The sequence below is a fragment of the Ursus americanus genome, chromosome 22 (assembly GCF_024610735.1).
Source record: "Ursus americanus isolate L20-20 chromosome 22, mUrsAme1.1.p, whole genome shotgun sequence".
Lineage (NCBI taxonomy): Eukaryota > Metazoa > Chordata > Mammalia > Carnivora > Ursidae > Ursus > Ursus americanus.
In genome coordinates, this window is record NC_142148.1 from 11,426,185 (window position 1) to 11,440,966 (window position 14,782).

Below are 14,782 nucleotides of genomic sequence, written 5' to 3' on the forward strand. Positions count from 1 at the left end.
AGAGCCCCATGTGGGGCTTGACCCCAAGACCCCGGGATCATGACCCGAGCAGAAGGCAGACGCTTAACCAACTGAGCCACCCAGGCGCCCCTTCCATAAATTTTTAATTAAAAAAATTCAAAGCTTTAATTTATGGGTATTGAAATTTGAATTTCATACGGTTTTTAGATTATGAACTATTCTTCTTTTGAGTTTTTTTTCAAGCCTTTGGGGATGTTAAAAACCACTCTGCACTCTCCGGTATAGTACAGAGTAGGTAGGAGGCAGGCTGGCTTGGGTCCCCAGGCAGTGGTCTGCTCCTGCTTGCTCTCCAGGGCACGGACCTAGGAGGGGAATTCCTGGGTTGAAGGGTGACAGGTGACAGGTGTCTTTAACTTTACTAGGCATTGCCAGCCGCTCTTCAAAGTGATTCTTTCAATTTGGACTCTCACCAGAAGACAGACTTCCTGTTTCCCTAGCGCTCTGTCCGCTCAAATTTCCCCACTTGCCGCATGGCTCCTGTAGCTGTGGTTGTGTTTGTCGTCACGTTATGAAACACGAAGGTAACGTGCGGTGTGTTCCTGAGCGCTGAATAACCGTGCTTTCCGAAAGACAGAAAATATATACAAACATGTTTTAAGTTACCCATTATCCTTCCATTCAGAGAGAACCAAAGTTAAAACTTGGCACCTGTCCTTCCAGAGTTTTTCCTATTTATACACCCGCCATTGATGTAATCGTTAGAGGTTAATGCTGTACATCAGTGCTCTGGAGTCTGTCTCACTTCATGCACTTGTCTCAGTTATTTCTGTTGCACCTGAGCTACTGGGGATTATGGAGCCCTCACCTGTGTGTGTGGCCCCCCCAAGAGCTTTCTGGCCTCCAAGGAGAAACTTCCCTGGCTCGTTCCCCTCCACCCTGATTGCTTCTAGGAGTTGAGAAGGCGGCTGAAATGTGAACGAAAAATACCAGTTCCCTCTGTGGCAGGTGCCACTTGGGATCCATTCTCCTTTTACTATCAGGACACTCTGCTTGGCACAACTCCATTGCCCAGTGACCCTTGCACCCAGCAGTAGCCTGAGAAATTCTGCCGGGGTCCCCATCATTCCAGTGCCACCTGTCATCACACAAAGTTTTATTATGTAGAAAAATCTTTCTCTGAACCCAGGTCTCTTCAAAGGTGGAAAAGGGAGCCGATGAAGGCAGGCCACGTGTGCCTCACAGCCAGCCCTGGCTCCCTGCCTGGCTCCCCGCCTGACCCTGGCACGGTCTGCGCACCTGGTTTGGCAGCCCAGGTACAGGGAGGGTCCCAGGTGTGATATATTCTCCCCACTTCCTTCTTTGGCTGGGGGTTGGGGGGGGGAGCGGGAATGGGGATGAATTGCAGGGTTGGAAGGAACTAAGAAGGCCAGCACTGGCTTCCCTGCCAGATGGCCCATGCCTGGGCTCCAGACAGGCAGTCCTACCTGCTTTTGCTTTCTAGTCCATGTTTGTTGGGTTTTTTTGGTCTGTGCCTATGACCATAAGCAGCTTTGGATGCCTTTTGGAAGAATGAGGGGGTAAAAATAAACGGAGGCTCCAGGCTTCCCACAGACAACGCCACCACCTTCGGCCAGAGGCTCGTGCGGCTGTGTGGATCCAGAACCTGGAGGACGGATGGGCGCGGTCCCGCTTTCTCAGTCTGGCAGGGGTGCACCGGGGCTGATCTGCAAGCCCGGGCAGCAGCAGCCCAGCTGCCCAGGGAGCCCTGGGGAGGACGGCTTCCTAGCGCCCGTGGGGAGCAGCAGCAGTGGGCCGGCTGGAAGCTGGGCCTCACGAGCTCCTCACTAAGGGGCAGGAATCAGGCCCAGGCCTGCCTGATGCGAAGCCCACCGCACGGCACGGGCTGCACATCTGTTGCTGGCCCCCAGAATCGGGTAGGTGGGGACACAGAGCTGAGCCCAGGAGTGTGTGACCCATGCATTTGCAAGGCCACCTGAACACAGACACAGAAACTGGCTCTGATCCAGCAGCATTTTTATTTCTAAATAAGTATCCAGTGACATTACTGTTTTCCAGCCATTTCTGCGTTCTTTCCAGAGTCCAGTGAGCTGACGCCGGGGCTCTAGCCTGGCAGCTACAGGTGCCCCGTCCCTGACCCGCCCCATCTGAGGCCCCACCCAGAAGAGCAGCAAACCATTTCTCAGGAACCAGGATCTCACCAACACCTCACAGCTTACACGGGGGAGGACCTTCCCAAAGGTCCTTAAAACAAATAAAAAAGCAGTACTTACAAAAATCCTTCATTTTTACAAAGAAAATTACTCAAGAGAATACAAAGAACAGATCAAGCTTGACAGGGGCTGTGTTGGAGACAACGACCCTCGCAGCCCACGCAGGGCTGCGGCTTCCAGAAGAGAGCGCCAGGAACGCGCGGACGGGGCTCTTACACGGCGCTGACAGGTGAGCTTTCTCTGGAGCGCCCGTCGGCACGTTCCCTGTCCGGTCACGCGGCCCGACCCCTGTGGCTGCCCTCCGGGCACGTCACGCTCTCACCCGAGGTCGGGCGGCCTCACGCACAGCGGCCTGGCAGACCCACTCAGCGGTGAGAGGCCAGGTATTGGTTTCCCTCTGGACCACGTCAGCCAGGGTGGGACAGGGTGGAGAGAAGGGGTGGCCTAGGGGATGGGGTGGCCCAGGGGAAACTGTCAAGCCTTCCTTTTGTCACGTGGCCAAAGGCAGCGGAAGTTCCTGAACGTCTAACCCCACTTGCGTGAGAGACAGGAGGAAGCGGGATGGAAGGGAGTGTGGCTACTTACTCTTTCCTCTCGCTGGGGTTGTTTTCATTGAAAACTAATTGCTTGGGGCTTTGGAGACTGAGGTCCTGGGAGAACAGCTTCTCCATGATGCGGGCTGCTGTATCGAGAACGGTTCAGACTCGGTTTCCTACGCGCATCAACCAGCAGGAGAAACAGGTCTGCCTTCTGGAGGGAATGGGGAGCATCAGGGTGCCTTTTGTCACGCTCTCTGCATTTAAAGCCTGAGTTAGGGGTGCCCGGGGGGCTCAGTCGGTGACGCGTCTGCCTTCAGCTCAGGTCATGATCCCAGGGTCCTGGGATACAGTCCCGAGTCGGGCTCCCTGCTCAGCGGGGATCCTGCTTCTCTCTCTCCCTCTGCCTGCGGCTCCCCCTGCTTGTGCACTTGTGCGCGCTCTCTTTCTCTCTTGCTATCTCTGTCAAATGAATAAATAAAATCTTAAAAAAAAAAAAAAAGCCTGAATTAATGGCAGATCTCAGTTGCTGATTCTTCCTTGCACTGGAATCAGGGACCAGCTCTGAGGGGCACCTGGGTGGCACAGTGGTTAAGAGTCTGCCTTCGGCTCAGGGCGTGATCCCGGCGTTATGGGATCGAGCCCCACGTCAGGCTCCTCCACTATGAGCCTGCTTCTTCCTCTCCCACTCCCCCTGCTTGTGTTCCCTCTCTCGCTGGCTGTCTCTATCTCTGTCGAATAAATAAATAAAATCTTAAAAAAAAAAAAAAAGGGACCAGCTCTGAGGCCTGCACCTCTGACATCCACGACTTAGTTCCGGAGAAGCCGGCCCCCACCCTGCGCCACCCTTACTCTCTCCCCCAAAGCAGAAGTGGGATCCTGGCTGCGGCCGCCCTGCTGAGGACTCTGCCAACTGCATCGGGCCCCGTGGGAATGTGGAACTGAGACCCCACAGGGCCGAGTCCTGCTGACGGCACCTCTGACATAGCTTTCAGGGACAGGAGGAGCCCCACTCGTCAATCTTTCCACATTTCACCGCACAAAAAGGAAACTGCAGGCAAACCAGGGCCTCCCTAGGCTGACCTGGCGTACCCCGGGACAGCCACCATTCTGGGCCAAGCCCTGCCCCTTGGCCTTATGTCAGCCAGGGCCTGGCCAGCATTTCCACTGTGAAGAGAGGTAGCTGGCCTGGGTGCGGGAAGTTTTTGGTTCTGCTGTTGGGCTGAGTGAGAACCAGACTATGGAACTGAGCCACCCTCCTTCTGCCTGGCCCTGGCTCAGCTCAGCCTAAAGCTTGATCTCTGAAAACCTAGGACAAGCCAGCTCCTTTCCCTGTAACACCCCACACCGCAAGCCTCAGGGAATGGTTGTTCCCAGCGGTCCTACTACGACAGGGCTGCAGGGGGAGCCCTGGGTGTGCAGCTTGTCGCCACATAGCTCCCCAAGACAAGCGTGTCTTCCGAGTTCAATGGCTAACGGGCCAGCCTCCCCACAGGCACTCACGGACTTCACAGCCTTCACCTCACTCTGAAGGATGACCTTGTCTGTGTGCTACGTCTCTCCCATGGCCTAGACCTACAAGGAAATAAATCCGTGGGAAATCGTAGTTATGCTGAATATTTTTTTATCTACTAGGCATTTATTGCCCCAAATAGTAGAGTTATTAGGTATGCTAAAGGTAAGACAGCAGCAAATTTCGGATTCTCAGGCAAAGATACTTGAAAAAAATCCACCGGGAAAATCTACCTCCATGGGCTCTGCCTGTGGCAAAGGTGGAGACAGACCCGAGGAACACGGATCGCCCCTGTCCCCGTGGGAACGTGCTCCAGCCCACTAAAGCCTCACTTCGGCAGGCGCAGAACAGACTCACAGGAGACCCACGCCGGCGCTGGGACCTGCCAGGAAAGGTGCCCCCGCCCACTAAGCCAGGCCTTAGGGACCCTCCACCTTGGGGACTCTTCTCTATGACAGCATCATCTTCAGGTCTCAGCTAAAAGTGGGAGGCCAGGCGGGACCTGGTGACAAGGGCAGTCTGAATTGAGAAGATCCTGTTTTCACTGCTTTATCTGGGAATTCATAGCCCCCTCCCCACCAAATTTTCTGGTAAACTATTGCGTTTGCAATGCAGGTTACACTTCTGAGATCAGACCCTGAACTTCAAAGGAGAAGGTAAATGACTTATGGATTGGAGGACACTCTCGTCTTGGATCCCTGCCCTCCTCCCCCCAGGTGCGGACAAAGGTCCCCTCCCTCTCTGACCTGTTCTCTTACTTTTCCACTAAAAGTAAGTAGGAAATGACGGAGCCCAGAATTATGCACGGTATTACTCCTCCAGTGAAGGTATCAGGTGGAGTAAAATATTCCTATTTGGCTTACATTACGGGGTTAAAGTGGGAGGTTACAAAGAGACAACTGACCATATTTTAACCCTATCAAGTACAGATTTACTTTTCATGCATAAAAAGGAAACCACGTGCTTCCTGCCTGACCGGCCTCATTCTGGGAAAGGGGTCTGGCCTGGTGGGCTCTGAAGTCAGTCCTTCCTGACAGCCAGAGTCATGCTGCCTGAGGCAGAAGAGATGGAAACGTACGTGCCCCCAGCCCAGGGTCCATGCTGGCCCGCTGCATTCCCCAGAGAACCAAGGACACCCACATGACGAATTCAACCATCCCAGAGGTGTGCCGAGTCCCAAGACCGGGACCCTGAGCCACCTAGGGGAGTCGCCACTGGCCCATACATGGGCAAAGGCTTGCAGGGACGAGGTTTGTTAAGCGCAGGGGAGGAGCGGATGCGAAAGTCAGTAACTCCACTCCACCTGGACATGACTGGCAGCTCCGCACCCTAGATGGCCAGGGGCCGGGACCACAGGGACAGGGCAGGGCGTGGGTGAGAGAAAGAGAGCACGTAGAGATGGTCTGTGAGCGAGTTCTGGGAGGGGGTGGCCTGGGAGGCGCACTCCCGCTCGGGGCACTCCCGCTCTGGCCCCTGTCCTAGGGCTTTGGCGAGCTGGGACCTGAGACAGTAAAGAACTTGGACAGGGAAAGAGGAAATGCTGATTAGCAGTGAAGGTGGCAGTAGGCAGTGGGCAGACCCCACGGTGCCCAGGAAATGGGGCCTCTGGACCGATGAGGTCCACTGAGCGAGGGAGTGATTGCCAGGCTCTCACTACTTTGTCAAAGTGCATGAACTTAAACTGAATTCAAAGACAGCAGATGCGGACCTGCATGAGCCCTCTAACTCTAGCTTCTCCCTCCAGAGGGCGCTCTGACCCCACAGAACAGGCTCGCTCACCCCCAGAAACCCAAGGATGCAGCTTCCAATGCGGCTCTGAGACAGGCCCGGGCGCCCCTGCTCCGGACCAGCGTAAACATTCATACTATCCCCGGAGGAGGGCAGTAGCTGCCCGGCGTGCAGGGGCTTGGCCTGCAAGGTGCCAGGTGGAGGTAAAGAAAAAGGTCACTCAGTTTCTCCTTCTCAGGGAGTGCAAGCAACATCACAAAGGGGAGCGTGAGGTTTTGCAGATTTCCGAGCCGGCCACCTAGGTCAGAACTGCTGCTGCTGAGCCCAGAGGCACCTTGAAGCCCAAAGCGAAACGGCGGCTGGCTCGCTGTGCTGCTGGAGCAGGTGTCCCTGTGACGCAGGCCGTGCCTGGGAATGGCAGAGGCTGCAAGCTCCCCCGGCTCCCCCAGCACCTCCAGTCACGGCGGGCTCCACAGCAGGGCATGGCTGCTCTTCTCAGGCCCCTCAGTCCGGCAGATGACTCTGCACCCCGGCCACAGAAGCAGAAGGAAGATTTACCTGGACGGCTGTTCCCTCTGATGTGCGGGCTGAGAAGCAACACGGAGAGCAGGAGTCCGGCTCAGTGAGGCCCGGGGACGTGACCTACCTCAGAAGTAGACAGCTGGCTCCCAGGGCCAGGGACGTCTGGTTTCCGAAGACCACGGCCTTTGCTTCCCCCTGCTTCCATCTCCCCTGAGGACGCTGGGCACGCGAGCCCTTCCGGGGCCCTTGCCGAGCGTCTGTGGAGGGAGCCGCAAGGAGGCCAGACGGGGCGCCCTGCTCCGTCACAGGAGCTCCTGCTCGTCGTCTTCGGAGCCGGAGGGGCCCTGGCGCACCTCCTCGTACCACTTGTTGGTGAGGGTCTTCATCTGGATGCGCCCATGGTGGAGGTCCTGGAGCAGGAGACACGACCCAGCGCTCGTCAGAAGGTCTGGGTCAGGTCAGGGGCAGGGGCAGGGCCGAGGGAGGGGGGAGCTGCTGTGTACGTGGAAGGGGGTGTGGAGAGACGGGAGGAAGGGCACATGGCCACAGGCAATTTCCAAGTGTTAACCAACTAACTCGAGCTGGGATTTTTCACTGTGGGGACGGAGATAAGAGAAGGTGTCACTCAGAGACAGGAGGAGGAGGCAGGCGTGATATTAAAAAACATGGCTTCCGGAATCAGACACCCTTGGGCTCTGTTCCCACCGCTGCCGCATCTTGGCTGTGTGACCTCGGGGGGAAGAGGGGGGGTTGCTGCACCTCTCTGGGCCTCGGTCTCCCCAGCTGTCTGGTGAGAGAGCAGCTGAAGCTACAACACAGGTTGTTGGGAGGATGAAACGAAGCAACAGAAACATTCCCACGCTGACAGCGACCGTGACTGCCGGGGTGGCACATGGGCTCGTAAACGAAGTGGGGCAGGCCCAAGCCGGGCCCCACGAGACTGTGTCATTCACTGTCACCCAGAGGCCAGCAGTCCCCGGAGGGATGGCACAAGAGCCCTGAGCCTTGGCCACTGCCTGAGGCCCCGACAGGTTTGAAATTTTCGGCTCAGATTCAATAGCCGATCAATGTCCTGAGTCTATCATCCAGGAAAACCAAACTGTGATAACAAGTCTATTATTAAACTAGCACTAAAAATGGCAGTGAAGGGAAACAGCAGATGCTGAGTTCGCCAGCATATCCAGCTGCCAGCCTGGGAAGGAGAAGGCCGAGCCGGGGGAGGGGGCCTGGGCCCCCCTGCAGATCCTGAGGGAGGAAGGCTGGGGACCCTTGGCCATGTGGCGTGTGCCAGTGTCCCACCTCCTGAGTTAACCGCCGTGTGAAAAAGGGGTTCAGGTACTTGGCGTCCAGCCACACGAAGCCCTTGAGGTCCTGCCGCCTGATGTAATGGGCTTCATACTCCTCCTCCGTGAGCTCCGACAAGTGCTCTGACTCGATGGTGTTGCCCTGTGGGGGGGGGGGAGATAGTCCGAGGGTCGTCAGCTGGCCCCCTCCTGGGAGCCCCCACCCCACCCCGCCTACCCAGCAGCCCTTCGCTGCTGGCCACCAGTGTCCCCAACCCTAACTGCTTTCGAATCAGTGCAGGGCATCTGTGGGCAGCAAAGCGCTTCCTCGGAGCCCGCAGGGAGGTGGGAAGGTTTGTAAAAACACGATGGATACCCAGGAATAAATCAGAATTATAAATAAATCAGAATCTATTTGTGGGCTAGGGTTTGGTTTGTAAACTTTCCAGGTGATTCTAATGTGCGGGCAGGACTGGGGACTGCCATTCTAGGTGATTTCACTGGCAGCAAACTGAACAAGGGAGACTCCTTTGGTCATTTCTGCCCGCAGCTGCAGTAGCTGCGGTTCTGCTCTGGGCAGGCATTGGCCGGTCAGTGTGTGCGTGTGCAGGGGGCAATCCTGGTGGGAACTGGAGAGGAATGAGAGCAACTACCCCATGGCAGGGCAGGTCTGCAGGCAGCGGAGGTCTCCAGTGCACGGGATCCACGCCAGCACAGCTCCGGGCCCCGGGCCCAGGCCAGCCCCCACCTCTGCAGGACGACCAAAGGCCAGCAGGTGTGAGTGTAGCATCCACCGCTCTGCCGGAGGGGCGGCTCTGAAGCCACAGCCACGCAGCCTCCACTGGGGGCCTGGGCGGTGTGGCAGGTGCAGGATGTGGGAGGGGGCGGGGAGAATCACCTGGAGGGCTTATGAATCCACAAAATGCTGCCCCCCGCCCCTGCCAGGCCCACCTGCAGAGTTCTAATTCCCCAGGTCTGGGATGGGGCCCAAGAACTCCCATTTCTAACAAGTTCCCAGGGAGGCTGCCGCTCCAGGGACCTCCACCTTGAGAGCGCTGTTGGAGAGCGTGGTGGTGAAGAGCACAGACCATGGAGTCCGTGAGTGCTCTGTGCCTCAGCTCTCTTATCTGCAGAATGGGCACGAGCAGAGAGCGCCTGCTGCCTGTGGGTTTTCAGGGCGACCTGAGGCGGTCCGAGGAGAGCACAACCACGGTGCCCGTGCCACAGAAAACATTCCCTAAATAGCAGCCGCTCTTCCTCTGGGCAAACATCCTGGTTCTGCGGGAGCCGGGCTTCAACAAGCGTGGCTGCGGGGCCGGAAGGGCCACGGCACCTGGCAACCTGCCCGAAGCGCAGATTCTCTCGGGCCGCAGCCCAGACCTGGACAGACCGGGAGCCCGCCACCGATTCTGACACCCTCTGAAAGGTCTGAGAACCTATACTGGGGCTTTTGTTAAGAACAGATCAGAAAGTTGGGGGATGGGGGTGGCCAGAGACGGGCCTCTGAGAGTGAGAAGGTCCTGCTGAGCCAGCCCCGCCTGTGACCACCGGAGAGCTTCCTCCCAGCAGGGCCTTGGCTGAGACACGGGCCAGGGCCACACAGACACCTGAGGCCAAGATCCGGCCAGACCTGAGCTCCCCAGTGGGAAAGTGGGCTGTGTCCCTGTCTCTGTCTCCTGGTTGAGGATTTCTCTGCCTTCCATGACTGAATAAAGTTACTGAATAAGGGAACTAGAAAAAGAGGCATTTCTAGAACTGGGTGTGGAGGGTGGTGGAGGCGGTGCAGGAAGGCGGGCTGAGAGGCCGTGGATGGCCTCTGCTCCTGTCGGAGAGCCTGGCTCAGCACAGGGGCCGAAGGGTCAACACAGGGCAAGGAAAGCACCATTGCCGCTGACGCCCGGGACAGCCCGCTGGCACGGCAGCCACAGGGTCAGGAAGGTGGCTTGGAGGAGGCGGAGCGGGCAGGGATCTGGGAGCCTCCGGCTCACTGCAGCTGGGCCCTGGACACGTCCCTTGTCTGTCCCCAGGGGAAGGCACCTCTCTCCCGGCCCTCAGAGGCACTGCAAGCACTTTCCCGTCCTCAGGCCCCCCGCAGGAGGCGTTAGTAAACGTGGTGGGGAGGGAGAGGACATGACTTTAAAACTTTCCGCAGGGTGGTGCTGGGAGAGCCTGGCGTGGGTCCACGCTCCCCCTCCACGGCCTCCGTGGCTTCACCAGGCCTCGAACTCCAGTTCAACCCCCTTCTGAGGCTGGCAGCTGGTGTGCAAGTGTGTGTAGGTGCGGAGATCCTCAAATCGTGTCTCATCTCCCCACTTCCCGGCTGCGGCGGAGACCCAGCCCTGCCCCCTCCCCCGGCCCCCGTGGCACTCACCATCTTCTCCGTCTTGCTGAGGTTGACGTCCTTCTTGTTCCTGCGGCGCGCCTTGGCGTCCTCGATGTCCATGAGGCGGATGAGGGGCATGGTGCTCCCGCCCAGCAGCAGGATGGTGAAGAGCACGATGATGATGGTGGTGGTGCCGATAAGCTGCCGCTTCTCCATGGGCTCCAGGTCCAGGTGCAGGCTCAGGGCGTAGGGGATGGCCCCCCGCAGGCCTGGGGGCAGGGAAGGGGGTGACAGGAGCCGCATCACTGACCGGGCACTCTGGGGATCTGGGCACGTTCTAACACATCCTACTGCGGAGGGCGAGCTCTCCTTCTCTGCAGAGAAGCGGGGTGTGACTTCATCCCATTTCCACATCCCGAGGTGGCCAAGCAGGTCAAATGGGGTGATCTGTCCAGGCCACGAAGCACCAGGAGCGTGTGTGAGGATTCGTCCAGCCCAACGCGCATGTTTTAGAAACATGACAGCTAGTGCAGACTGAGCCGTCCCTGCACGTGCGCCAGGCCCCGTGCTAAGGGCTCCGCGTGCACGATCTCACTGCGATGGCACAGGGGGGCTGCTAAAGCAGGTCCTACCGTTCTCCGCCACATACAGACGAGGAAGCGAGACTGAGGGAATGGCGTGTCCTCCCGGGGCCACACAGCCTTCCAGGCAACAGCAAAGAAGGCCATTTATCCAACGGCCCCTTGTTTCTGAAGACGCTGCTCTCACGCAGCTCCTGGCCGCACGGACATGCTCGGGACTGCTCTGCTGCAGGCCAGAGGCTGCTGGGAGCTGCATCGTGGCCTCTTCCTTACTTCCTGTTGTGCTAACCTGTGAGGCGGCTGGCTGGGCCGAGGGGCTGCACTGAGCTGGGAAACCTCACTTTCTGGGGAACGTCCTGGCTTGCCTGGTGCCGCACAGAGGGGAACAGGTGGTCCTGTCCTGCCCTGCCCTTGGGGAGGTTCCAGGGAGAGGAGACCCCAGACAAGGGCCTGTGGCATGGTGAGTGCCCGAAGAAGGGGTGAACGGGGCAGGGCACCCAGACATGGAGGCCGGAGCATTCACAGAATGATGGGGGTCTGACCATAGCAGCAGTGCAGACCCAAGACGGGGACACAGAAAGGGCATGGAATTAAGAGAGACACAGGGAGTGGAAGCAACAGGCCACAGGGATGAGTGGGAGGTGGGGTGGCTGGGGAAGGGAAGGACACGGACGATGGTGGGGTGTCCTAGGAGGCTGGGCTGCACGGTGGCCCAGGCACGGGGTCTGGAGTCCGGCTCCTGGGGTCACTCCCCAGTGCCCTGCTTTCTCCCAGGCCTCTCAGGCCGAAGCGACAAATTCGACTCCACCTTTCCACCTGTTACACGGGACTAAAACCAGGGCCTGCCAGGTCGGTGGCCTGAGGACGAAATGCCGGGCACGGGACAGATGTACACACAGCAAACGCTGAGTCAGCCACACCTCTGCTGTCACACACATTACTGCTTCCTGCGGAAGGGGGACGCCGGCAAAAAAGGGGTTGGGCAGGAAGGTAAATTCAGTCCTGGACAATGAGATCTCCATGGCATCGAAGGAGGATTTAGACACGGGAGTCAAGAGCTAAGAGCAAACAGCTTTGGGAGTGTGGGAACTTGACGGACGTTGGGGCCACAGGGACGGGTGAGCTTGTGAGAACACAAGAGCAGAAAAGCAGGTCTGGGGCTGAGTCCTGAGGACGCCAGTGTTTGAGGGGCTGGTAAAGGAGGAGGGGGAACCTGAGGAGACCCCAAAGGGAAAGGAGGGCAACCAGGAGCATGGCCTTGAGGCCCAGGGAAGAGGGTCTCCAGGTAGAAAGCAGGTCAATGGGCCAGAGGAGGGCTGCCTCGTGCCCACCAGGTCTTGGCTGCAAATGGTTGCTTGGTGACCTGGGCAAGGCCAAGTTCAGGCCCATGAACAGGAGGTGAGGAAGTGGAGAAAACAGGGGAGGACAGCCCACTTAAGGAGGTCTGGCTGCAAGGGGAGACGGGAAGCACCGAGAGGGGGTGTGCAGAAGGGATTTTGGTTGAAGTTGCTGGTTTTTTGCTGGGAAAGAGAAGACTCTTCAAGAGTTTCAATGATGATGTCTTAGGAGAGACAGAGGTTGAGGATCCCGGAAAGAGAGGGTGAAAATCTGTGGGGAGAGGGCTCAGGATGGCCTGGGAGAACAGCTAGGGCCAAGAGACCTCGCTGTTTAAAACAGCGCCCCCATCCCCCACAGAGGTCTCTTCTCTTGCCTGCCTCTTCCAAACAGCTCACACAACCATGTAAAGGATCCAATACACCTCTTTTGGGATGTTGAGATTTTTAAGACCTTGGATCAACTACTTTACAAAAATTTTTTTTCCTTGTTGGCAAAAAAGACTGAGAAAAAAGTTTCTCTCGCTAAACATACATACATACCTCACATACATACATATGTATATATTTTAAACAAGGCCTTTGAAAGAGGAGAGAAATCTGCGAGAAATGTGCAGATATGCTGTTGGATAGAAAACAGCTTATAAAGCATGTTGCTATACCCCGACCCACACGGAATATTTTAATTATAATATTTAAATAAGAAAGTACAAAGAACTGGATGTATTGCTCAAAAATAAATTTACAGATGCCTAAGGATCCAGTTCGTTAGGAGCCAAAGATGAACTCATTCCCATCCTCAAAAAAGTAGAGGAATTTGCACAGAAACTGAAAATGTTCCAATCAGCTCTCAGAACTCTGCCTGAATGAAAAAAAATATCCAAACCTAGCTAGCCTGTAGTGAGAAAAAGTGTAAACGTGAACCTTTTTTCTTCGGAGGCCCTCACCACCTGCAAGCAGGTGAGGGCTGCCCCCTGCGCGTCCTGCCCCCTGCGCGTCCTGCCCGGAGGAGCGCAAACAGGACAGTAAGTCCCGTCGTCACACGAACCCAGCAAGTCCTCTGCCCTTCAGCCGGGGCTCGCTCGCACGGAAAACAGACGCGCGGTGCCATTCGTCTCGCGGCACGGAGCTTGTGAGGAGCACTGCGAGGACTCGCCCGCGGCCTGGTAAATGGGGGCTGGTATGATTTTCGCCTCACGAGGCGCGCCCGGTTTCAAGGGGCTCCAGCAGACAGCCACGTGTGCTCTCTCCACCGTGTGCGCCTTCGTACGAGCTCTTTTCCTTCCTCTGTTCATTCGACACTAGACTTACCGCTAAACCACATGATGAACATCATCTTCGGTGTGATTTTATGATCACGGAAGAAATTCAAGAGGTAGGAAAGAGGGAAAATGTTCACCGCTCGGCCAAACAGCACAAGCACCTGTGAATAGCAACAAACAAAGCTTTAGACAGAAACCGCCAGTCCTTCAAGCCGAAGCTTGTTGAAGCTAGCGCAGACATGCGACGCGCCCACAATAAATGCAGCCGTCCCCTTGGCCATGAAAGTCATGAATGGCAGCGCTAGGCAGAGACCCGGCTGGGCCGTGTCGCTGGAGACATGAGTCTGGGAGAGGATCGCACTCTGTACGTTACGTTTCCGTAGCCAGGAAGAGAGGACTAACAAGGTCTCAAAGCCAGCTTTAAGCTATGACAGTAGAACAAAACCGAACGCCAAGAGGCCATGCGGAAGTATCTAGAGATTAATTTAAGGGCAATGTCACTCCTCCAAAGGGGCTCCACCGTGGGACAGGCCTGCGCTAATCATTCCCAATGGGCTAGCTCTGGAGGGACAGGCAAGGTGTTTCTGCCTCTCCCGTGAGCGCCCCCCAGGCCCCCAGGGAAAGGAGGGATGACTGAGAAGGGCCTACACATAATGCTGCTTGTAAATGCTGCTCCCCAAGCAAAAGGAATGTGTAGGTAGGTTCTAGAAGGAGGTCACGTGCACCCTGCCTGGCCAACTGCTTGCCAAGGTTTTTGGTTCCTAACCATCCCCAAAGTTGGTCTTAATAAAATATAGCTTTAGGTAAGGTTTAAATCTTATCTAATTGGATACCTAGAACTACTTATTAACTTACTCTTTTTTCACCTTGGTTCTCACCATAATTCACTTGATAATACGTACACAATACACACATGTACGTTTGGCAGGCTCTAAGTTTATTCCTTTAAGAGGCATGAATTGAATGGGCTTTGGACTGTTTGCCTCGGATGGTCAAGTTAACAATGGCTCCCAATCATCTAACATTTATATGTCGGACAAGATGCCAAGCGTTTTATATGCATTGTATCTTGTTAAATTGAGATCCCTGCAATGCTCTTATTACTAGTATTCCTGTCTCCATTTTAGGGGCAAGTCAGTGGAGACAGAGAGAGGTGAAGGGGCTGGTCCAAGCTGACCTAGGCAGGAAGTGGTGGAGCCACGTCCCAAACCCGGTTCAGCCCCAAAGCCTGTGCCCTTGACCCCTGAGCGAGTCTGAGGTGACCCATCTGAACAGCACGGGCCGTCTCGGGAAAGGCAGGGCTGCCCTGCCTGTGTGCTCGGGGGAGACCGAGCTCCCACGCCAGAGCACCTTCTCATTTTCCTTTTGCTCCCAGCCTACAGAGGAAGGAGCCACCTCCTTCTTTCACCCACTGAAATCCAATCTTTGATTCCCGTACTTGTGTTTCAGGTTTGACCAAATGTGGCCTCTTTGACCCAGTGAGCACACTAAAGACTATTATGCTTTCT

At 56.4% G+C, this 14,782-nt stretch overlaps 1 protein-coding gene across 5 annotated transcripts in view; it reads right to left on the minus strand.

The window, feature by feature from the left end:
• Nucleotides 1-1,978: 1,978 nt before the first annotated feature.
• The window catches only part of SLC9A8 (solute carrier family 9 member A8), a 69,485-nt gene continuing 56,681 nt past the window's right edge, over nucleotides 1,979-14,782 (minus strand). For 4 of the 5 annotated variants that reach the window (XM_045771564.2, XM_045771562.2, XM_087853513.1 and 1 more), the window contains 4 exons: nucleotides 13,324-13,435; nucleotides 10,146-10,366; nucleotides 7,791-7,937; nucleotides 1,979-6,901 (listed from right to left, as the gene is read on the minus strand). In XM_045771564.2, the coding sequence (XP_045627520.2) occupies nucleotides 6,794-6,901; nucleotides 7,791-7,937; nucleotides 10,146-10,366; nucleotides 13,324-13,435 (588 nt within the window). In that variant the 3' untranslated portion in view covers nucleotides 1,979-6,793. The remainder of the gene's footprint in view (nucleotides 6,902-7,790; nucleotides 7,938-10,145; nucleotides 10,367-13,323; nucleotides 13,436-14,782) is intronic. The other variant, XR_015720890.1, reaches the window with a different exon arrangement.